At 42.3% G+C, this 23,766-nt stretch overlaps 1 protein-coding gene across 3 annotated transcripts in view; it reads left to right on the plus strand.

Moving 5' to 3' along the window:
* The first annotated feature begins 3,569 nt into the window (after window positions 1-3,569).
* The window catches only part of LOC122924588 (alcohol dehydrogenase 1-like), a 116,145-nt gene continuing 95,948 nt past the window's right edge, over window positions 3,570-23,766 (plus strand). For 2 of the 3 annotated variants that reach the window (XR_006387414.1, XM_044275839.1), the window contains exons 1-3: window positions 3,572-3,661; window positions 9,866-9,967; window positions 20,659-20,800. Coding sequence is in view for 2 of the 3 variants with exons in the window: in XM_044275839.1 (XP_044131774.1) it covers window positions 3,632-3,661; window positions 9,866-9,967; window positions 20,659-20,800 (274 nt within the window). In the remaining variant the exon portion in view is untranslated. Of the gene's footprint in view, window positions 3,662-9,865; window positions 9,968-20,658; window positions 20,801-23,766 lie in introns of all 3 variants that reach the window. The other variant, XM_044275849.1, reaches the window with a different exon arrangement.

Consider the following 23,766-nt stretch of genomic DNA (forward strand, 5'->3'; position numbering starts at 1 on the left):
CATTTATCCTATATGCAGACACTATATAAATTGCTTACCCCTATATGCACACTATATAAACTACACTTATCTTATATACAGACATTACATAGATTACACTTATCCTATAAGCACACTATATAGATTATACCTACACTTACCCTACACATACACTATATACACTACACTTTCCCTATATAACACTATATACACTATTCATACACTAAATATACTACACTTACCATATATATCTAGACACTATGTAGATTAATTATCATATATACACATTATATGCACTACACTTACCGTATGCTCACATTATAAGCTGGAGGGTTGCAGGTTGAGCATGCCTGGTTTAATGTATTATACCCAGTATAACTTTGTATGGATCAGTACAGGTTAATAATCGGTCCATGATCCGCAACATTCATTTCGCACTGCAAAAAATAGAACATGTTCTATTTTTTTGCGGTGCGGAGACGTGGATTAAAATCCCACGAAAGCTTGGGAATTACAGACAAGCTCTCAAGAACCTTGTTTCCAGCCTTAGATTCTGCAGAGAGAGAGAGAGACTTTGGAAAGATAGATGGAAGTAGTCCTACAACCCCCAACCTTGCTTAGGCTACTTTCACATTAGCGACAGCCTTCTCCAGCAGGCTGTTCCTGCGGGTGAACAGCCTGCCAGGTCCATCCTGTCGTAGTTTTATTATGGCCACCTCTCGGCGTGTTTGCTGCCTGAGCGGACTTCCGGCAGAACGTGTGCACTAGTGGCAGGATGGATCAGGCAGGCTGTTCTCCCGCCGGAACAGCCTGTTGGAAAAGGCTGCCGCTAGAGTGAAAGTAGCCTTATATACATACATTGCTATATGGGAAGCGTTGCACTATGAATCATATTGGAACTTTATTGAAACATTTTGCACTTTAGTGAAGAGAGTCTTGTTTATCTTCTACAACTGTCCTGGTTACTGACTCCAGCACCATTCACCGGTCACAGCACCTACATCTCCTGCCTTGCACTCATCACAATAACCCCAACTACCGTCAGGCAGGAGCCCCGACACCAGGGTGTTTTCCGAGGGAAGAAAGGCTGTGTCCTCCTACTACTGCATGGCCCTAGACGGGCATCCAGGTATCCGGGTAAGGCTACATGCACACATACGTATTTTGTCTATTTGTGTCTGTTCCATTATTTTTTTTTGCTGATAGGATGCGGACCCATTCATTTCAATGGGTCCGCAAATAACGCGGACAGCACACCGTGTGCTGTCCGCATCAGTATGTCCGTTCCGTTGCCCCGCAAGAAAAAATTGTGCATGTCCTATTTTTTTCTAGTTTGCGGACAAGGATAGGCATTATTACAATGGATCCGCAAAAAAACCTGATACCATACGGAACGTTATCCTGTTTTTTGTGGAACCGCAATATACGGACCGCAAAACACATACGGTCGTGTGCATGTAGCCTAAGGATTGCCACTATGAATAACTGTTGCAGCCAGAGTCACTACCATGCCCTCTCTCTGCTACTGGGCTTGCTGCAACTGTCCCACAGAGACCAGTATGGGGCAACAAAGCTGCATACAAACCGGATTCCAAAAAAGTTGGGACACTATACAAATCATGAATAGAAACTGAATGCAATGATGTGGAGGTGCCAACTTCTAATATTTTATTCAGAATAGAACATAAATCACGGAACAATAGTTTAAACTGAGAAAATGTACCATTTTAAGGGAAAAATATGTTGAATCAGAATTTCATGGTGTCAACAAATCCCCAAAAAGTTGGGACAAGGCCATTTTTACCACTGTGTGGCATCTCCCCTTCTTCTTACAACACTCAACAGACGTCTGGGGACCGAGGAGACCAGTTTCTCAAGTTTAGAAATAGGAATGTTCTCCCATTCTTGTCTAATATAGGCCTCTAACTGTTCAATCGTCTTGGGCCTTCCTTGTTGCACCTTCCTCTTTATGATGCGCCAAATGTTCTCTATAGGTGAAAGATCTGGACTGCAGACTGGCCATGTCAGTACCCGGATCCTTCTCCTACGCAGCCATGATGTTGTGATTGATGCAGAATGTGGTCTGGCATTATCTTGTTGAAAAATGCAGGGTCTTCCCTGAAAGAGATGACGTCTGGATGTTAGCATATGTTGTTCTAGAACCTGAATATATTTTTCTGCATTGATGGTGCCTTTCCAGACATGCAAGCTGCCCATGCCACACGCACTCATGCAACCCCATACCATCAGAGATGCAGGCTTCTGAACTGAGCATTGTTAACAACTTGGGTTGTCCTTGTCCTCTTTGATCCGGATGACATGGCGTCCCAGATTTCCAAAAAGAACTTCGAATCGCGACTCGTCTGACCACAGAACAGTCTTCCATTTTGCCACACTCCATTTTAAATGATCCCTGGCCCAGTGAAAACGCCTGAGCTTGTGGATCTTGCTTAGAAATGGCTTCTTCTTTGCACTGTAGAGTTTCAGCTGGCAACGGTGGATGGCACGGTGGATTGTGTTCACTGACAATGGTTTCTGGAAGTATTCCTGAGCCCATTCTGTGATTTCCTTTACAGTAGCATTCCTGTTTGTGGTGCAGTGTCGTTTAAGGGCCCGGAGATCACGGGCATCCAGTATGGTTTTACGGCCTTGACCCTTACGCAGAGAGATTGTTCCAGATTCTCTGAATCTTCGGATGATGTTATGCACAGTTGATGATGATAGATGCAAAGTCTTTGCAATTGTTCGCTGGGTAACACCTTTCTGATATTGCTCCACTATCTTTCTGCGCAACATTGTGGGAATTGGTGATCCTCTACCCATCTTGGCTTCTGAGAGACACTGCCCCTCTGAGAAGCTCTTTTTATACCCAATCATGTTGCCAATTGACCTAATTAGTGTTAATTGGTCTTCCAGCTCTTCGTTATGCTCAAATGTACTTTTTCCAGCCTCTTATTGCTACTTGTCCCAACTTTTCTGGGATTTGTTGACACCGTGAAAATTTGAATCAAAGTATTTTTCCTTTAAAATTATACATTTACTCGGATTAAACGTTTGATCTGTCATCTACGTTCTATTACAAATAAAATATTGCCATTTGCCATCTCCACATCATTGCATTCAGTTTTTATTCACAATTTGTTTAGTGTCCCAACTTTTTTGGAATCCGGTTTGTACAATTTTGCGATCAAGCATTATTCCACAGTCCAGCAGAGCTGTCATCTGTCATTAAATCCCTTAAATAAATGGTTTGACTCATTCAGGTAAAATCATTTTTTTATTTTATCAGCCTTCATAGAGGAATGAGTCCTGCTTCTATCCGCACACGTTGATTGATATCTCTCAATGTATTCAGACTCAGACAAGACAATATAGAGCCCGTGCACATAGCATTGCCATATGCATTAGCTCAAACCTACATTTCTGAATTAGCTCTTAATATCTTCAGTTTTCTTCATTCAGTTCACTTGGTCTAGTAAAATAATGAAATCTGAGGCCAATACTGCACTGTGTAATGATGTGCAAAGTACCCGGAGCTCAGCACAGAGACTTGCTGCAGCTGCCAAATGTCACGTGACTGAGGGAGGGTTTAGGAAGAGGAACTGAGTACGAGAGACGCTTCTAGATCCGACAAGGAAGGCAGATTGTAAGAATGGATACTGCAGGAAAAGTAAGAGCTGCGGTCAGTGCAGCATTATTACATATTTGCAATTGGGTTACATTCCAGCGCACATCTAACCTCAGGAAAGGAAAGTGAAAAGATAGGCCTGTTTCTACATGTGCATACCATGCTGTCTGTGAGAGCTCAGGCTGCACTTCTGTTACATTTCGGCTACATGCACACGAACGTTGTTTGTTTCCGTGACCGTTCCGTTTTTTTTTTTTATGGGTCCGCAAAAAACGTGGACAGCACACCGTGTGCTGTCCACATCAGTATGTCCTTTACGTTGCCCCGCAAAAAAAAAATAGTGCATGTCCTATTTTTTTCTACTTTGCGGACAAGGATAGACATTATTACAATGGATCCGCAAAAAAAAAACAGATGCCATACGGAACGTCATCCTTTTTTTTTGCGGATCTGCAATTTATGGACCGCAAAACACATACGGTCATGTGCATGTAGCCTAAGGATTGCCACTATGAATAATAATTGTTGCAGCCAGAGTCATTACCATGCCATACGGAACGTCATCCATTTTTTTGGGATCGTGTGCGTGTGGTCGTGTGCATATATAATCAGAGGTGCATCATTTTCTGAAATACCACAATATAGTACAAAATTGCAGAATAAAGCCTTAGGCTACATGCACACGACCGTATGTTTTGCAAATTGCGGATCCTCAAAAAAAAAAAAAAAATTACATCCGTATGCCATAGTTTATTTTTTTTTTGCGGATCCATTGTAACAATGCCTAAAACAGACAAGAATAGGACATGTTCTATTTTTTTGGCGGGGCTACGGTACGGACATACTGAAATGAATGGGTCCTCATCCTATCCGCAAAAAAAAATTGAACGGACACGGAAACAAGCAACGTTCGTGTGCATGTAGCCTTAGGCCTCATGCACACGACCGTTGTTGTGTTCCGTTCCGCAAAATGGGGTTCCGTTGTTCTGTGATCCATTTCCATTTTTGTTTCCGTGTGTCTTCCTTTATTTTTGGAGGATCACCAGACATGAAGGAAAGTAAAAAAAAAGTCTAAGTCAAGTTTGCCATGCAAATGATAGGAAAAAAACGGACGCGGATGACAATCTTGTGTGCCTCTGCGTTTTTTCACTGACCTATTGACTTGAATGGGTCCGCAAACCGTTTTCCGTGAAAAAAATGGGACAGGTTATATTTTTTTGATGGACTGAAACCACGGATCACGGATGCGGATGACAAACGGTGCATTAGCCGAATTTTCAACTGACACATTGAAAGTCAATGGGTCTGCAGAAAATCACAAAAAACGGAACAACGGACACGGAATGAAACAACGGTCATGTGCATGAGGCCTTATTCACATGTCAGTGATTTCCATCAGTGATGGTGAGCCAAACCCAGGATTGGAGCCTCCACAGACATGAGGTATAAGGCCTCTTTCACACGAGCATGACGGATTGTCTCAGGATGCATTCAGGGTGCGTTTTGTGAAACTCGCACCATTTTGCAAGCAAGTTCAGTCAGTTTTGTCTGCAATTGCGTTCAGTTGTTCAGTTTTTTCTGCGCAGGTGTAATGCGTTTTTCACGCGTGTGATAAAAAACTAAAGGTTTACAAACTCTTAGCAACCATCAGTGAAAAACACATTGCACCTGCACTTGCTTTTGGATGCAATGCGTTTTTCACTGAAGCCCCATTCACTTCTATGAGGCCAGAGCTGTGTTTCACATAGAACAGTGATGGCTAACCTTGGCACTCCAGCTGTGGTAAAACTACAACTCCCAAGATGACCCCCTTGCTTGGCTGCTCTCAGAACTCTAGAAATAAATGGAGCATGCTGGGAGTCGTAGTTTCACCACAGCTGGAGTGCCAAGGTTAGCCATCACTGACATAGAATATAAAACATGCTGCGATTTTCACGCAACGCAGAAGTGATGCGTAAAAAGCAACGCTCATGTACACAGACCCATCGAAATGAATGGGTCAGGAAAACTTGCTCGTGTGAAAGGGCCCTAAGGGAAAGAGCCACACCTGGTTTTAGATCAAAATCACTGATGGACATCACTAACCAAAACACTGACCTGTACCTTCTGTACCTTCTCAGAGCCATACTTTTTCTTTTTGGGTTCACACAGTCATATGAAGGTTTATTTTTGCAGAGCCAGTTGTACTTTCCAATGGCACCATTTAAAATTGTATATGATGTAGTGGTAAGCTGGGAAAATTGTATAAATGGGGTAGAATTGGAAAAAAAATGCAATTCCTCCATAGTTTTATGGGTGTCATTTATATGCAGGCGGGGCTTAATAGGAACTTTACTGTGGCAGGCCTTGGAGCCTTCAGAAGACCTGAGGATGCCATAGCAAATGAACAGCTCCCACCATCTCGTTGTGGGGAAGCTGCTTGGTCACCAGGAGCGCACCCAGTAATTGACCACTTAGATGCTGTGGTCACAACTGACCATGGCCTCTGAGCGATTAAAAGTCTGTGATTGACATTGTCACCAGTTAAAACAGTAGGTACCCAGTAGCTGAGCGGGCACCATCTTCAGAGACTCATAATCCATCATACATGTACACATGATTTGCATCACATTTACCAACTTTTTTTAAACACTTTTCTAAGCTTTTTACACTTTGTCTGATAAGAGGGTGTAGCTTCACAAGAAATAGGGAGTGGCTTAAATGCTTCTTTTTTGGAGCATTTTTTGAGTAAAATTATGTGAACTTATGGGTGGTGTAGACAGTTTTTTTGGCTCATGGACAGATTTTTGGCGCAGACAAAATTCTCTCCCATGGCCAACGTTTGGAATTAATGGAATTCTAGGTTAAATCTGGCACAGGATTTACGATATTCCACATTTACAAAGGTCCATATGCCAGAATAGTAAATTTGTCTAATATTAAAGGGGTATTCCTATCACAGACAATCCTAGCAATATGCCCCCATTGTCTGATAGGTGCGGGTCCCACCTCTAGGACCCGCACCTACAATAAGAAGGGAGTGGGGAAATGAATGGAGGGCACCCCCCATTTATTTTTATGGGGCCGCCGAAAATAGCCAAGCGCTGGCTCGGCTATTTCTGTGTGCCCTATAGAAGTGAATGGCAGCAGGATCCGCGCGTGCGCGGTCTGCTCCCATCCACTTCTATGGGAGCAGCGCTTAGTGGTGGACGGACCCCGGGAAATCCAGGGTCCTCCAGAAACAGCTCTCCCCACTCCGTTCTCGTTGTAGGTGCGGGACCCAGAGGTGGGACCCACACCTATCAGACAATGGGGGCATATCCTACCGATATGACCCCATTGTCTGTAATGGAAATACCCCTTTAAGGCCTCATGCACACGGCCATTGTTTTGGTCCGCACTTGGATGCGGACCCATTCACATCAATAGGGCCGCAAAAGATGTGGAAAGCACTCTGTGTGCTGTCCGCATCCGTTGCTCCGTTCCGTTGCCCCGCTAAAAAAATATAACATGTCCTATTCTTCTCCGCGCTTTGTGGACAAGAATAGGCATTTATATTGAAGGCTGTCCGTGCCGTTCCACAAATTGCAGAACGTGTATGGATGGAAACCGTGTTTTGTGGACCGCAAAACACACCACGCTTCTGTGCATGAGGCCTAAGACTGTGATTTATAGTTTTAGACAGTGTAAAGTGCACTACTATGAGTAAATCTGCCCATTTGTATAGCCAGAGGCGTATTGATCACTTGTGAGAGTGGCAAGAAGAGGCAGGGAGGGCACCCCCTTCATGAATACAGTGGATCTGTATCTATGAGTCTAATGACAAATAAGTCACAGGGGCCTGATGAGATACACCCAAAATTATTAAAAGAGCTTAGTGGTGAGCTGGCAAAACCGTTAACAGATTTATTTAACCAATCATTAGTAACAGGAGTCGTCCCGGAAGATTGGAAATTGGCAAATGTCGTGCCCATTCACAAGAAAGGTAGTAAGGAGGAATCGAGCAACTATAGACCAGTGAGTCTGACATCAATAGTAGGCAAATTAATGGAAACCCTATTAAAGGATAGGATTGTGGAACATCTAAAATCCCATGGATTGCAAGATGAAAAACAGCATGGGTTTACTTCAGGGAGATCATGTCAAACAAATCTTATAGATTTTTTTGACTGGGTGACTAAAATAATAGACGGTGGAGGTGCAGTAGACATCGCATATCTAGATTTTAGTAAGGCTTTTGACACTGTCCCACATAGAAGACTTATCAATAAACTGCAGTCATTGAGCATGGACTCCCATATTGTTGAGTGGATTAGGCAGTGGCTGAGTGACAGACAACAGAGGGTTGTAGTCAATGGAGAACATTCAAAACAAGGTCATGTTACCAGTGGGATTCCACAGGGATCTGTACTGGGACCAATTTTGTTTAATATCTTCATAAGTGATATTGCAAAAGGCCTCGATGGTAAGGTTTGTCTTTTTGCTGATGACACAAAGATATGTAACAGGGTTGATGTTCCTGGAGGGAAACGCCAAATGGAAAAGGATTTAGGAAAACTAGAAGAATGGTCAGAACTCTGGCAACTGAAATTTAATGTGGATAAGTGCAAGATAATGCACCTGGGGCGTAAAAACCCAAGGGCAGAATATAGAATATTTGACACAGTCCTGACCTCAGTATCTGAGGAAAGGGATTTAGGAGTAATTATTTCAGAAGACTTAAAGGTGGGAAGACAATGTAATAGAGCAGCAGGAAATGCTAGCAGAATGCTTGGATGTATAGGGAGAGGTATAAGCAGTAGAAAGAGTGAAGTGCTTATGCCGCTGTACAGAACACTGGTGAGACCTCACTTGGAGTATTGTGCGCAGTACTGGAGGCCATATCTCCAGAAGGATATAGATACTCTAGAGAGAGTTCAGAGAAGAGCTACTAAACTGGTCCATGGATTGCAGGATAAAACTTACCAGGAAAGGTTAAAAGACCTTAATATGTATAGCTTGGAAGAAAGAAGAGACCGAGGGGATATGATAGAAACTTTTAAATACATAAAGGGAATCAACTCGGTAAAGGAGGAGAGCATATTTAAAAGAAGAAAAACTACCACAAGAGGACACAGTTTTAAATTAGAGGGGCAAAGGTTTAAAAGTAATATAAGGAAGTATTACTTTACTGAGAGAGTAGTGGATGCATGGAATAGCCTTCCTGCAGAAGTGGTAGCGGCAAATACAGTGAAGGAGTTTAAGCATGCATGGGATAGGCATAAGGCTATCCTTCATATAAGATAGGGCCAGGGACTATTCATAGGATTCAGATATATTGGGCAGACTAGATGGGCCAAATGGTTCTTATCTGCCGACACATTCTATGTTTCTATGTTATTGTATTCTTTGACAGCTTCTATTAGCCAAGTGGCACATGATTTTATGGGCTGCTTGGGCTAAGAGGAAAGTGGACCTATGCCCATATTCTGCCACCAGGCTAATATATCTATACCTCCAGTTTTAGTAAAACATAGCACAGTACTACCAACCAGGAAGCCTCTGTATGTAGTTTGTTTCTCTTGCTTATATAGTGCCAAGCTATACCAAAGGGCTCATGCACACGACCGTGCCGTTTTTTGCGGTCCGCAAATTGCGGACCTGCAAGATACGAATGCAGCCCATGTGCCTTCCGCAATTTGTGGAACAGAACAGGAGGCCTATTATGGAATGGAATGGAGCAACGGATGCGGACAGCACTCTGTGTGCTGTCCACATCTTTTGCGGACCCATCGAAATCAATGGTTCCATATACGTAATCAAAATACGGCCCGTATACGGAAAGCAAAAAACGTTTGTGTGCATGAGCCCAAAGAGTTTTTCTACAGACATTATCATCACTTGCTCTCTCTTGTAGGATTCACAGTCTAAATTCCCAATCACTATGTTTTTTGGAATGTGGGAGGAAACGCATGCAAACACAGGGAGGAGTTGCCCTTGGTCGGAGGTTGCAAGGCAACAGTACTAATCACTGAGCCACCTCGCTGCCCAGTTTTCATGCTTTCCCTAGCTTCAGGAGGTTTTTGATCTAGGGCCAGATGGAAGGTCTACTCAATTGCTATGTTTTAATGTAACACCACGCCATAATGCCTCATGGGCCTGAGTTTATGTAGCAAAAATCTTATAATTAATGCTGTATTTTACATGGAGGATAATTATAACAATGTAGGAATACATTTTGATTGCATTTGATTTGCATAAACCATACATGTAATCATCTAATACATAACTTTATTGTAGGTTATAAAATGCAGGGCAGCTGTTGCCTGGAGTGTAGGTCAACCTCTTACCATTGAAGAAGTGGAGGTGCAACCGCCAAAAGCCCATGAAGTTCGGATAAAGGTAGTATGTTCAGTGTTCACTACCTAAAAAATAATGTTACATACTGATGTATCAGACCTATTTTCTTCATGTACAGAAGATTTGAGCTTGTCATTTGTCATGATGTGACATGATATCATATAGTGTTATTAATGTAGCATTCTGCAGGATGTGCTGTAGGTTAACCTTCCACCCTTAGACCATACTGTACATGGCTTGACAAACTACCACATAATGGATGGTGTACTCAATAAAATAAAAGCTGAATAATGCAGTGATATGGTAAAAGAAAATACACTATGTAGCCCAAAAATACAGCCATACAGTACCCAGAAATTGGAATCACGATATTGGTATAGAATCTACTTCTGTACAGGGAGTGCAGAATTATTAGGCAAGTTGTATTTTTGAGGATTAATTTTATTATTGAACAACAACCATGTTCTCAATTAACCCAAAAAACTCATTAATATCAAAGCTGAATATTTTTGGAAGTAGTTTTTAGTTTGCTTTTAGTTTTAGCTATTTTAGGGGGATATCTGTGTGTGCAGGTGACTATTACTGTGCATAATTATTAGGCAACTTAACAAAAAACAACTATATACCCATTTCAATTATTTATTTTTACCAGTGAAACCAATATAACATCTCAACATTCACAAATATACATTTCTGACATTCAAAAACAAAACAAAAACAAATCAGTGACCAATATAGCCACCTTTCTTTGCAAGGACACTCAAAAGCCTGCCATCCATGGATTCTGTCAGTGTTTTGATCTGTTCACCATCAACATTGCGTGCAGCAGCAACCACAGCCTCCCAGACACTGTTCAGAGAGGTGTACTGTTTTCCCTCCTTGTAAATCTCACATTTGATGATGGACCACAGGTTCTCAATGGGGTTCAGATCAGGTGAACAAGGAGGCCATGTCATTAGATTTTCTTCTTTTATACCCTTTCTTGCCAGCCACGCTGTGGAGTACTTGGACGCGTGTGATGGAGCATTGTCCTGCATGAAAATCATGTTTTTCTTGAAGGATGCAGACTTCTTCCTGTACCACTGCTTGAAGAAGGTGTCTTCCAGAAACTGGCAGTAGGACTGGGAGTTGAGCTTGACTCCATCCTCAACCCGAAAAGGCCCCACAAGCTCATCTTTGATGATACCAGCCCAAACCAGTACTCCACCTCCACCTTGCTGGCGTCTGAGTCGGACTGGAGCTCTCTGCCCTTTACCAATCCAGCCATGGGCCCATCCATCTGGCCCATCAAGACTCACTCTCATTTCATCAGTCCATAAAACCTTAGAAAAATCAGTCTTGAGATATTTCTTGGCCCAGTCTTGACGTTTCAGCTTGTGTGTCTTGTTCAGTGGTGGTCGTCTTTCAGCCTTTCTTACCTTGGCCATGTCTCTGAGTATTGCACACCTTGTGCTTTTGGGCACTCCAGTGATGTTGCAGCTCTGAAATATGGCCAAACTGGTGGCAAGTGGCATCTTGGCAGCTGCACGCTTGACTTTTCTCAGTTCATGGGCAGTTATTTTGCGCCTTGGTTTTTCCACACGCTTCTTGCGACCCTGTTGACTATTTTGAATGAAACGCTTGATTGTTCGATGATCACGCTTCAGAAGCTTTGCAATTTTAAGAGTGCTGCATCTCTCTGCAAGATATCTCACTATTTTTGACTTTTCTGAGCCTGTCAAGTCCTTCTTTTGACCCATTTTGCCAAAGGAAAGGAAGTTGCCTAATAATTATGCACACCTGATATAGGGTGTTGATGTCATTAGATTACAGAGATGCACATCACCTAATATGCTTAATTGGTAGTAGGCTTTCGAGCCTATACAGCTTGGAGTAAGACAACATGCATAAAGAGGATGATGTGGTCAAAATACTCATTTGCCTAATAATTCTGCACTCCCTGTATAAGTAGTACACACACTGCCCATACAGTCTGGAGGTAAGCAGAGATAATATCTATACAGTGCCAAGGTATTGTCAAAATAAGTTAAAGGGAACCTGTCACCTGGATTTTGTTTATAGAGCTGAGGACATGGGTTGCTAGATGGCCACTAGCACATCCGCAATACCCAGTCCCCATAGCCATGTGTGCTTTTATTGTGTAAAAAAAAACACTATTTGATACATATGCAAATTAACCTGAGATGAGTCCTGTCCCTGACTTATCTCACATACAGGACTCATCTCAGGTTAAATTGCATATGTATCAAATAGTTTTTTTTGCACAATAAAAGCACACAGAGCTATGGGGACTGGGTAATGCAGATGTGCTAGCGGCCATCTAGCAACCCATGTCCTCAGCTCTATACACAAAATCCCGGTGACAGGTTCCCTTTAATTTATTTTGACAATACCATGGCACTGTATAGATATATTTATCTCTGCTTACCTCCAGACTGTATGGGCAGTGTGTGTACTACTTATACAGAAGTAGATTCTGAACCAATATCACGATTCCAATTTCTGGGTACTGTATGGCTGTATTTTTGGGCTACACTATATGAATTGTGGGGCTGCACAAACAATACTTTATAACCTACAATTATGTGTGCTGTTTTTCATTCCTATTATTTTTAACAGCACATCCCCTGTTATGATGGGGAGATGTGCTGCTGACACTTAACCGTTTACGGTACCACCAGTCAACATTTTTCGGGATTGCAGGGTGTTTTGCACAGAACAATTTTCTAGTAAAAAACATTCCTATGAACATTCATTTGGCCGATAATCAGCCTGTGTAAGATGCCCTTTACAGAACATTGTTGGGTGAGAATAATTCCAGACCTAGGGCATGACATGGAGCAGATATGAAATCAGAGATCAGACAGGGGTAAAGCAGAGGGTGCAAGTACCTCTGTGAAATTCCCCTATGTTATACAGAACTGTAATACAGCGATGTGTATGAGGCTTTATACTGTATTATCTAAATTCAGCAAATGATCCAGTCAGTATATTCATCCTAATGATGGTGTTTGTAATATACTTAAAACATTTTTTTACTTTTACTTGCAAAGTGGGCATCTAAAATTCAGGTGCCTGCTGCACTTTTTTTTCCTTTTGCGATGCGTCTTTCTAGAGGCGTTAAAAACAGAAAAGGGCCATTATTTCCACATACCCCATATCTTAGTCCATTTTTTCTCTATATTTCTCTGTTTGTAAAGAACCCTCTCATATCTCTTGATCTTGTTCACCAAATTTAACCATACAGCTACATTTGGTGCATTCCGTGAAAACCAGACCCTAGTAATCAAAAGTCCTGCCAGAAACATTACTCTTAACAAAAGGGTCTTTTTGTCTTTATTGCAATTCACCTTGGAGAGGTCACCCATTATCCATTTATTTTTCTGTAATAACCATGTAAATTCCTCCCCAATACTGTTTTAATTCTATACAAGACAAGAACATGTTAAAATTAGCCCCAGGTGAATCACATCGTGGACAATTGGATGGGTTTCTAAAACCACATTTATTAAGCCATATTGGCGTAACATAAATTCTATGTAAAATATAAAATTGAACCAAAATGTGATTAAAATTATGGGAGACTAATCTTAAATTAACAAATATTTTCTCCCAATCATCTTCTTTTAAAGTTGAACAATCAGCTCCCCAAGCCTTTTGAATGGGGGAGCTAATATCATTAAATAGTGCTTTTAAAAATAATTTATAATCTTTGGCAATTTTAACATCGTGACCTATATTCCCCATTAATTCATTTAACAGTGTAGAAGTGTCTATATCTAATAAAGATGTATATTTAAGACTAAGGAGTGCCAAACTAAGCTGTAGATACGTAAACCATAATACATTTGTTATATATTCTCTCTTTGTGCTAACTACAAAAAACGAAAGTGCTTCTCCCTTCCTCACCACTTGTGAAAGATAAAGAATATAATTTTTTTTTGCCAATACTGATCCGCTCCTAATTCATTTAAGACTTGTAGCTGTCTAGTTATGCCAAATGGGTGTACAAATTAAGGATCCCTTTATTCCCAGCCATTCTCTAGCAGTGCGCCAGGACCTACTGAACAGTTTCCTTGTCTCGGCACAATCCTGTCACATACTAGATAACTGCCCGGATTCGAGTAAAGTAAACATGTTATCATAGCCCGATCTAATCACCAATGAGCTACATAATGGGCTTTCATTCCAGCGGCAAAATAGCCATAGCTGTGCAGATATAAAATAACCCTTAAAGTATAGAAGGTTCAACCCTCCTTTTTCGATTGGTTTATATAGATGTTCTAGTTTAAGTCTTACACGCTTTCTTCACAGTAGGTCATTGATGATTCTATCAACTAGTTTAAAAAATGTATCATCAATCCATACTGGGAAATTCCTGAAAATATAAAGAAACTGAGGTAAAAACACCATCTTACTCAAGGATATTCTATCGGCTCTAGATAGAGGAAGTCTGAACCATATCACAATTTTGGATCTCAATTTAGTTATCAATGGATTTAAATTAAGATAGGGAAAGTCTTCTATCTTGGCAGAGATCGTCATGCCTCAAAGGACTCAGAAATCTTTAACATACTGAGGGGCCCCTCTCTGAGAAGTTAAAATCTATCTACAGGCATAGTTATCATCAAGACCTGATACTTCCCCAAAGGAATTAACTAATTGAATAACTCTTGGGAGTATTAGATTAGTATTTTTAAATTAAAAAAGAAGACGTCATTCGCATAGAACAAAATTCTCTCTTCTATCCCTAATGACCCAAATCCTTCAATCCCAGGGTTTTACCTTACCTTTGCTGCCAAAGGCTAAATATAGATGTCAAAAAGTAATGGGGAAAGAGGACACCCTTGACGGATGCCTCTACTCAAGGAAAAGCTCTCTGTCAAACTCCCATTTATGTGCAAGCTAGCCCTGGGGAACCTATATAAGAGCTCATGTTTATAAATCTGGCCACAAATCCCATTTTCCCTAGAACCCTCCAGAGGAATCTCCACCCCACCCTGTCAAAAGCCTTAGAGGCATCAAGAGACAGTATGGAGCGGGAGACCCCCCCCCCCCCACACTTGATAATTGATATAGTAACCTATATAATTGATATAGTAACCTTAGCAAGTCTCTTAGCCAAAAGCCTTGGAAAAAGCTTCACATAGGTATGTAGTAGGGAAATCGGCCTGTAGGACTCCATATCCAAGGGATCTTTACCTTATTTTTTTTATTCATGCTATCACAGCCTCCCTATATTTGCGATAAGATTCATATGGGAATCCATCTAAACCAGGGGAGGAGTTTCCCAAACCAGCTTTTAAAACTGCCTCTAGCTCATGAGGGGAAAAGTCAAGATCAAGATATTCTCTTTGACTATCCGTAAGGACCGGTAGAGCGATAGAATCCAAATAAACATTGAACGTTTCGTCTGATATATTTTTATCTGATTTATATAGCTCGGCAAAATACTTAACAGATGTTCGTTTTATATACTCCTGATCTTCGACTATTCCCTCAGGTGATCGAATACTTAATATTTTTTTTATTTTTTTATCCTGATTCGAAATCATCCTAGCCAGTAGTTTCCCTGGACGTCCTAATTCAACAAGGAATTTTTGTCCCTTGAAAAAGAGCCTGTGCTGGACCTTATCCAAGAGAAAATTGGAATATTTCTGACTTGCCTTCTCCATACTTTCCGTATTATCTACTGTTTTATTTCTGGAGAATTCAATCGTGGCAGATGCCACTGCTTCCTTAAAATCCCTCTCTTTTATCCCATATCCCTTTCTTAAATTAGAGAGATTACTAACAAATACCCCCTCGTATAGGCCTTGAATGCATCCCATACTAATTGAATACTTGCTGAATTGTAAGTAATATCCCAAAATCGGATCATGTCCTGCTCCATTACATCATGGTTGTCCATTAAGGAAATCCAATGGGGATTTAACCTAAAGGGAGGTCTTCCCCTACCTTTATTATTCACCATGGATACCTCAAGAGAGAACTGTACATGGTCCATAGAGCGCTGGCTTCATATTTAATCCGCTTAATACATCTAAAGTAATCTTTGTTTATCAAAGCCAGGTCTATCCTGGACATAGAATTTCCAGACTTACTTACACAGGAATAGGCTCTCTTCCCCCTCCCTACAAGGCCCCATACATCAATAAAACCTGATTCCTGACAAAATCGTGCCAGGGGAGACCCTTGTATAGGAATCTGCATGTTACCCCCCATTGAAAACCTATCAGTCATTGGGTTAATAACACAATTAAATCTCCATTAACTATTACTGGGCATTCAGGCCAACGATCTATGAAGGTTAGCAAAGAATTAAGTACTTCAAGAGAAAAAGGTGGAGGGATATAAACAAAAGCCAGAATACATAGCCTTCCAGCAAGCTTCCCATAAAGAAATGCATATCTTCCCTGTTTATCGATAGAGGATGTCTGGCAGACAAAATCAATCAGATTATGAACTAGAACTGAAACTCCTCTAGAATAACTAGAGAAGATAGAATGATACGTCTGCATGGCCCAACCTCTATCGAGCCGCATAGCCATTTCCCCAGTCAAGTGGGTCTCCACACAATTTCTGCTAAATGGCTCTGAACCACATCAAGGACCACTTGTCTTTTAAGCCCATCACCAAGTCCTTGCACATTCCAGGTTTAATATTTTAATTGATATTTAATCAGCCAATTGAGGCTCACGTGTCACTGCTGAGGATGGGGAAAACCCTCAGCCGTGCGATGCCAGAATATGTTAGGCTGCTCGGCCAGGACGACAGGATTAGGGAGCAGGTCACCTCCTAAAGCGTCCCTAACCTGACCCTAACTCCTAGCTGCATGGGCCGACCTTGAAGGTAGGAGGTCCCATGCTCAGGAACCTCGGATCCCTAACTCACCCTCCGACCGGTCCCTGAACTAGGAGTCAAGGTAAGACGGCCTGTTCCTTCTGGACACGGAGGAACAGGGGTCTCACTGGCCAAGCTACAAGGAATGGGGAAACACATACAACATACAGATATGACAGGCGAACAACTAGTTCCACACGTACCAGTCACAGCCACGCTGACTGGAACCCACGCATGCACTACTAATGTCCACAGAACAACTAGAGGACACAGCACACATAACACACAGGTAACCAGGACATCCGTAGTTGCAAATAAACAGAGACAAAGGAAAACATCAACTGAACATCAAGACATAAACTTCACAGATAAACCTAAGAGTCACAGTTTGTTTGTTTTACATTTATGACCACAAGGGTGGCCCTCACTGGCAGATGGAATGCACAGGAGGCTGCTCCAGCTAAGCATGGCTGAAGCAACCCACTGAGCCATGCCAAACACAGAGGCTTTATAGGCCTAAGTGGCCACACCCACACAGACACACCCAGTGTCTCACACACACAGAAAGGGAGTTAACCCTTCCACCACCAGGGAAGGGAAAACACCACTTAAAGGGGAAGTGCACACAATACATAAAACACAGTGCACACATACACACATACCAAACGGAACCGCATGCACAACATAGCAAGCTGCCACGATACAGCACAGACTGCTATGCTGCCACATACATACTGTTGCCAGCGGCAACCACAGGTGAGGCAAATACCACAGCCCTCACCTGTGATTGACAACCAAACCAAAGACCGCTGACAACCGCATGCGGTTCAGGAGTCATGACCATAACCACGGCCGTGACATCACGAGAGAAGGAAAAAAAAAAAAAAAAGAGATAAAAAAAATGAGAAGAGAATAATGAGATCTCCTTCACCCTCCTCGAAAGAGACTCCTCTCATTCCCTTCCCATAGACTACATTCCCCCCTCAAGCCCAACCCTACACTCTTTGATCTGTCACCTTCTTGGGACAGATCTCTCACCTAAGACCAACTAACCTCCTCCCTCCATCCCGCCACTTTGAAGAGAAAAAAACCAAAAAACACTCAGATAGTATTACGGTCTAGCCAATCTACTACAAGGTCAGGAGACAAAAAAAAAAAAAAAGTGTCCCACTGTTGAAAATTATTCGCAATTTAGCTGGAAAAACAAATGAGTATTTAATACCCTTTTCTTGACCTCAGTGTAGTTACGTCTCTTTTTTTGGGTCTCCTTAGAGAAACCGGGGAAAAAGGACAATCTATTTCCATTATATAGGATGCTCTCTTGCCCTTCTAAGAATCATATTCCTATCTCGTGACACAAGTCTTTGCAAGGAGTATCCGCGGATGTCTCCCAGGAGTTGGTTTACCCCCAGGACCCGATGGACCCTTTCCACACAAAACATTGGCTAGAAGTGCTCCTTCCCAAACTTCTCCAAAATTAAAGTATGTAACATATCCCCAGGGTTATCCCCTTCCATGCCTTCTGGTAGGCCCATGTTTTCACATTATTTCGCCTAGACCTATCTTCCAAGCCCACCATTTATTTTTTTCTTTTAAGGGTTTTATCCTCTGATCTTAGCGTGGGGATTTTGATTTGAAACCTTTTAGTATCCTTCTCCAGAACCTCCAAAAAAAATTTCTATAGTGGTTACTCTGTCCCGAATTTTAAAGACATCGTTTCTTATCAGACCAAATGAATCTGAATTACCCCGGGTTGAGTTGAGATATCTTTTATTAGCTCTCTATTTTTTTTTTAACAGCAGCTAAGATTTCCTTCAATGGAGAGGGTTTGTCTTTAGAGAAAACATTTTCATCATCTCTCTCCGCCTCTGCCTCCTGAATGTCGTCATCTCCTGTATCCTCCATTCTTGGTCCGCCCTTTTTTTTTCTATATTCAGATCGTGCAATGCTTTCTGCCCGGCCCTTGTAGTTAGCACCTTGGGGATTTAAAAAAATGTTTAATTTTAACAGAATTGGACACTTTCTGGCCTGTTTTGGTGGTTATGTTATTTTGCTTGCGGTCTATTCCTCTTCTTCTCCCTTCTCTATTTCCTCTGTGGTTCTCTTCTTTTAGGGTCCCCCCTCTCTGTTCTCCTTTTCCTTCTCCCCCTCCTCTCTGACCCCTCCTCTTCCTCTCCCCTTATCCTCCCTCCTAATAACTCTCTTGATCTTTCTTCTTACTTCACTTTAATTAGCTTCTTTATTTTGTTGTTCTCAACCTCTCCCACTTATTAAAGCCAGCACCACAGTGAGATCACAACAACCTTATTACCTTATTGTGTTCAAAGTTCATCCACAGCCAGCCAGCTTGAGACTGATGTACAATTCAGGGAAGCAGGAAGGACAACATATTACTGAAGCAAGAGGATTAATTACAGGAGGGTCAGAACAGTGGTTACTGAGAGTTTGGAGATCAAGGAGATGATTGGGAAGAGCAAGGGAAAGGGTAGATTACACATGAAGGCAGGGGAGTAAAGAAAGTAACGTAAGTTCACAGCTTCAAACCTGCAGCCAGACACCCGCAGGCACCGGGAACCAGAGGAGCGAAACAGGAGAAAGCAGGGCAGTCCTGGTCACCATTAGAGTCTGTTGAGCAAAGGTAGAGAGAATAATGTTGCACTTTAGTGTCTATACTCTTGTATACTGCTGTGGTTGGTAGTACAGATTCCACTGGGGTTGCATAGGACAGGCAGGATCTCCCATAGCACATCACTTTTCTTATCTGTGCCAATGCTGCTTTTCTAAAGCCTGGCATAGATGGGTCATGTCAGGCTTTAGCAGAGCTGGCACAGGCAGATGAGCAACGTCTAATGTGAGCTCTTGGCCTATGCTCGCTCTGCTTCTTTAATAGGCTGCATCAATGTGATATGCAGGTTCCTATCAGCGTTGAGCGGAGGAAGTGGTGTGCCAGCAACTTCCCTGTGCATTGTGCTCCTTGCCTATGCCCGCTCTGCATTAGCCTGAAATTTATACCATAGACACAGGCGTGTCTTACACATTTATGTGCTTCTACATTGTCATATATGGAGACTTCAAATATAGGTCTTGACGTTCCCATGCAGACCTCCCATCACCCTTGTGTATTACTATAGATTGTGTCAGTGTGTAGTGTATTAAAGCCTTTATATTAAATACCAATTAATTTTATATCACATATTATTTAACAGCGGCCATTTCTCCAAAGTGTCACAGAACCATTTTTCAACAGGACAATGCCAGGCTGCATGTTGCCTGTGCCACCTAGGTGGCCTAAGGGTGCTGCCATGGCCTGGATTGTCTCCTCTGGACTTGTCCTCTCATTGAGCAAATCTGGGATGTCATTGGTCAGCAAAAGGAGATGCCAGCAGAGGATCTTGATGATTTACATGCCCATTAGAGTGGCATAACATTCCTCAGACAACCATTAATTACCTCATTGATAAGACGTCAAGACTTGTAAGTGCATGTATTTTTGCATGCGGCACTTATACTTGATACTGAATTAATTGAAATGTTTTCAATATTTTGTTTCCATTTCTTTATCGTTTGCATGTCATTAACATGTCCATCGATCCCATGATAGGAATCCTGTTGGAATTTCAGTGTTGAGTTTGGAGTATGTAAGGCCCAATGCAGACCACATTTGAAGCCATGAATTTTGTGGCAAATGGTAGATATGCGCAACAGATTGTGCAGAATAGCATGCAAATTTTGGCAGACATTTTTTCTGCTATATCCAAATGTATTAAAGTGTACATTGTCACATATTTTTAATGCAGAATTTGTATGGAAAATCTGTTCTGAAAATCAGTGAGAATTCTACCTCTGAATGTCAATACTAACCTAAAGATTATTATTTTTACTATATACAGATAGTGAGTTCAGGAATATGTCGGACAGATGACCACGCATTGCATGGAGATTTGAAAAATATAAATTTTCCAGTTATTCTTGGCCATGAAGGAGCTGGAATTGTGGAAAGTGTTGGCGAACAAGTGATAGAACTAAAACCAGGTATGATGATGAATTTATGTGGATCCTTTTTTTACACATTATCTGTACACTCCTGTCATCTGCCGTTGAGTTCATAATGGAATCTCACACACATCCAACGTGAACTGAAAACGAGAGTCTTTGTTAGGCCTCATGCACACGACCGTTGTTCGGGTCCGCATCCGAGCCGCAAAAACTGCAGCTCGGTTGCGGATCCATTCACTTCAATGGGGCTGCAAAAGATGCAGACAGCACTCCGTGTGCTGTCTGCATCCGTTGCTCCGTTCCATCGCCCCGTCCAAAAAGTAGAACATGTCCTATTCTTGTCCGTTTTGTGGACAAGAATAGGCATTTCTACGATGGGCCGCCCGTTCCGTTTCGCCAATTGCAGAAGGCACACGGGTTGCTTCAGTTTTTTGTGGATCATGTGTATGAGGCCTTAGCATGTAGAGGATTAGCTGTAGATAGGTTAGAGATTTTCAGGGTGGCATTTTGTAGCAGAAAGTACATTTCAAAATTAGGGTCTAGTCACACGTCCGTAAATCCATTCCGCAATTCTGTGGAATGGGTACGGACCCATTAATTCTCAATAGGGACGGAAAGGATGTGGACAGCACACATTGTGCTGTCCACATCTGCATTTCCGGTCCACAGCTCCGTACTTCCAGCCCGCTGCTCCGAAAAAAATAGTGGCAATAGTGGACAAGAATAGGCTTGTCTATAGGGGTGCCGGCCCGGTGTATTGCGGCTCCACACTATAATACACACTTTCTCACCCAAAAGTGGGGTGAAATGGCAGTGCATCTTATAATGTGAATACTAATACCGCTTCCTGGTCTTCTCCAGTCATAAAAGTACACTGTGACCTGGCACTATGTGAAATCAAGTCACAATTGAGTGCTGCAGGAAGAGTGTGTTGGATTTGCCAAGTGGTGGCACTATTCAGAGCAGGAGAGATAAGTTTATTTATTTTATTTTTTTGCCTGATCTGCAGTCTGATCTGAGGTCTGATGTAGATTGGGAGTCTGATCTGATGGATCTGATGAAAATTGAGGGTCTGATCTGAGATCTGATGAAGATTGGGGGTTTGATTTAGGGGTCTGATTAGAGATGAGCGAAGCACTCGAGATTCGGTTTAGATCAGGTTCGCCGAATTTCTGAAAAAGTTTGGTTCAGACCCGAAGCGGTTCAGGACGAAATTGAAGGTGCTCCAATTGCCCTGAAAATTGGTATATAACTCCTTCTAACCTCCTCGGACTCAGAATTTTTTAATTAAAACTTGTTATCTTTTTTAGTTTATTTTTTATGATTTTTTTTTCCCCTCCCCAAGCTGTGGCACGCATCAACAGGAATAGTAAATGATGTCTGAGTGACTCTGACATACCTAGCTGTGGGTAAACCACATTTGATGGTGTTATCATATAGAGCGTTTAAAAACTTAATGAAGGCAGACTATGTTTAATAACATACGCGGTGTTATAGGATTAAAAAAAAAAATAAAAAAAAAATGTGGCTTGGGGGGACCAAGCATCCAGGGTCAGAATGCCTGACAGACACAAGTGTTGATTGTCAGAAGAAAAAAGCCTAAAAAATGTATCCTTTTTAATTGGGAGCAGCAGCAGTGCAGTGTGGATGTAGAGAGGGCACGGATATAGTGGTATGTGGCCGCAATAGTAGCAGCAGTAGAAGCGACATGGCATGGAACTTACAAGGCTCTCTATGGGTAGTAGTAGTAATAGCAGTAGTCAGTGCTGTCTTTAATATTGATTGGACCCTGGGCAAAAACTTAATTGGGCCCCCTGGATCCCGCCTTCCCACATCCTAGCAGGCAATCACGCCCTCCACCATAACACACACACACACACATCCACACATCTGGTAGAGTACAGTGAATGACTGTAAATACTTACAGTTCTGAAGACTCCAGCGGCTCAGGATCAGTGATCTGGGCAGCTGGGCTCAGGCTGGAAGTGGGCACCGCTCTGCAGGAAGGAGATTGGGGCTCGGCTCACCCTAGCATTACAGTATGCAGTATAACACCCTATAGTATACAGCACCCTATAGTATACAGCACCCCACAGTATGCAGTATAGTACCCTATAGTATACAGCACCCCGCAGTATAGCACCATATAGTATACAGCACCCCACAGTATGCAGTATAGCACCCTATAGTATACAGCAACCCACAGTATGCAGTCTAGCACCCTATAGTATACAGCACCCCACAGTAGGCAGTATAGAACCCTATAGTATACAGCACCCCACAGCATGCAGTCTAGCACCCTATAGTATACAGCACCCCACAGTATGCAGCATAGCACCCTATAGTATACATCAACCCAGTGGCGTAGCGTGGGTTGCCAGCACCCGGGGCAAGCCAAAAATTGCGCCCCCCCCCCCCCCCGCGCCTACCCCAGGCACGCCACTTTTAACAGATACTGTAGTAGATCACTATCAGTCCTATGTTACACCTCAGATAACACAGAGATAACTCTCTGAGTACAGATAATGTAGTAGATGGGTGTGAGGCCCCAGAATTCTGAACACGTACAGTGTGACCTGAAGTCTGGGGCCAGAATGCGGCAGTATGGGCCAAATTCTCAATCTTCTCCCCCAACCCTACCATGAAACAGATATGTGGATGGACATTATTATTACAGTAGAATACCGCACCATACCTGTTACATCCAGTGACGTCTCCTGTGATGTAGACTCTCCTCGACGTCTTCATTCAGAGATAAGACCACCATGATAACTTCTTTCAGCCGCTTCTCGTCTCTGCAGAGTTTCACCGAAAAAAATTTAGGTTCCTCACTTTACTATCATGCTCTCCTTCCTTCAACACTGTCATCCTGCTGCCCCCCAATACTGAGCTAGAGCCAGACAGATAGCTTTCATTCCCCCTGTATATTATAATGGCCCCCTCTTTATTATTAATGTACTGGCCCCCTCTTTAATAACAAAGAGGGGGCCATTATATTAGCA

This window comes from Bufo gargarizans, chromosome 1 (genome assembly GCF_014858855.1).
Source record: "Bufo gargarizans isolate SCDJY-AF-19 chromosome 1, ASM1485885v1, whole genome shotgun sequence".
Lineage (NCBI taxonomy): Eukaryota > Metazoa > Chordata > Amphibia > Anura > Bufonidae > Bufo > Bufo gargarizans.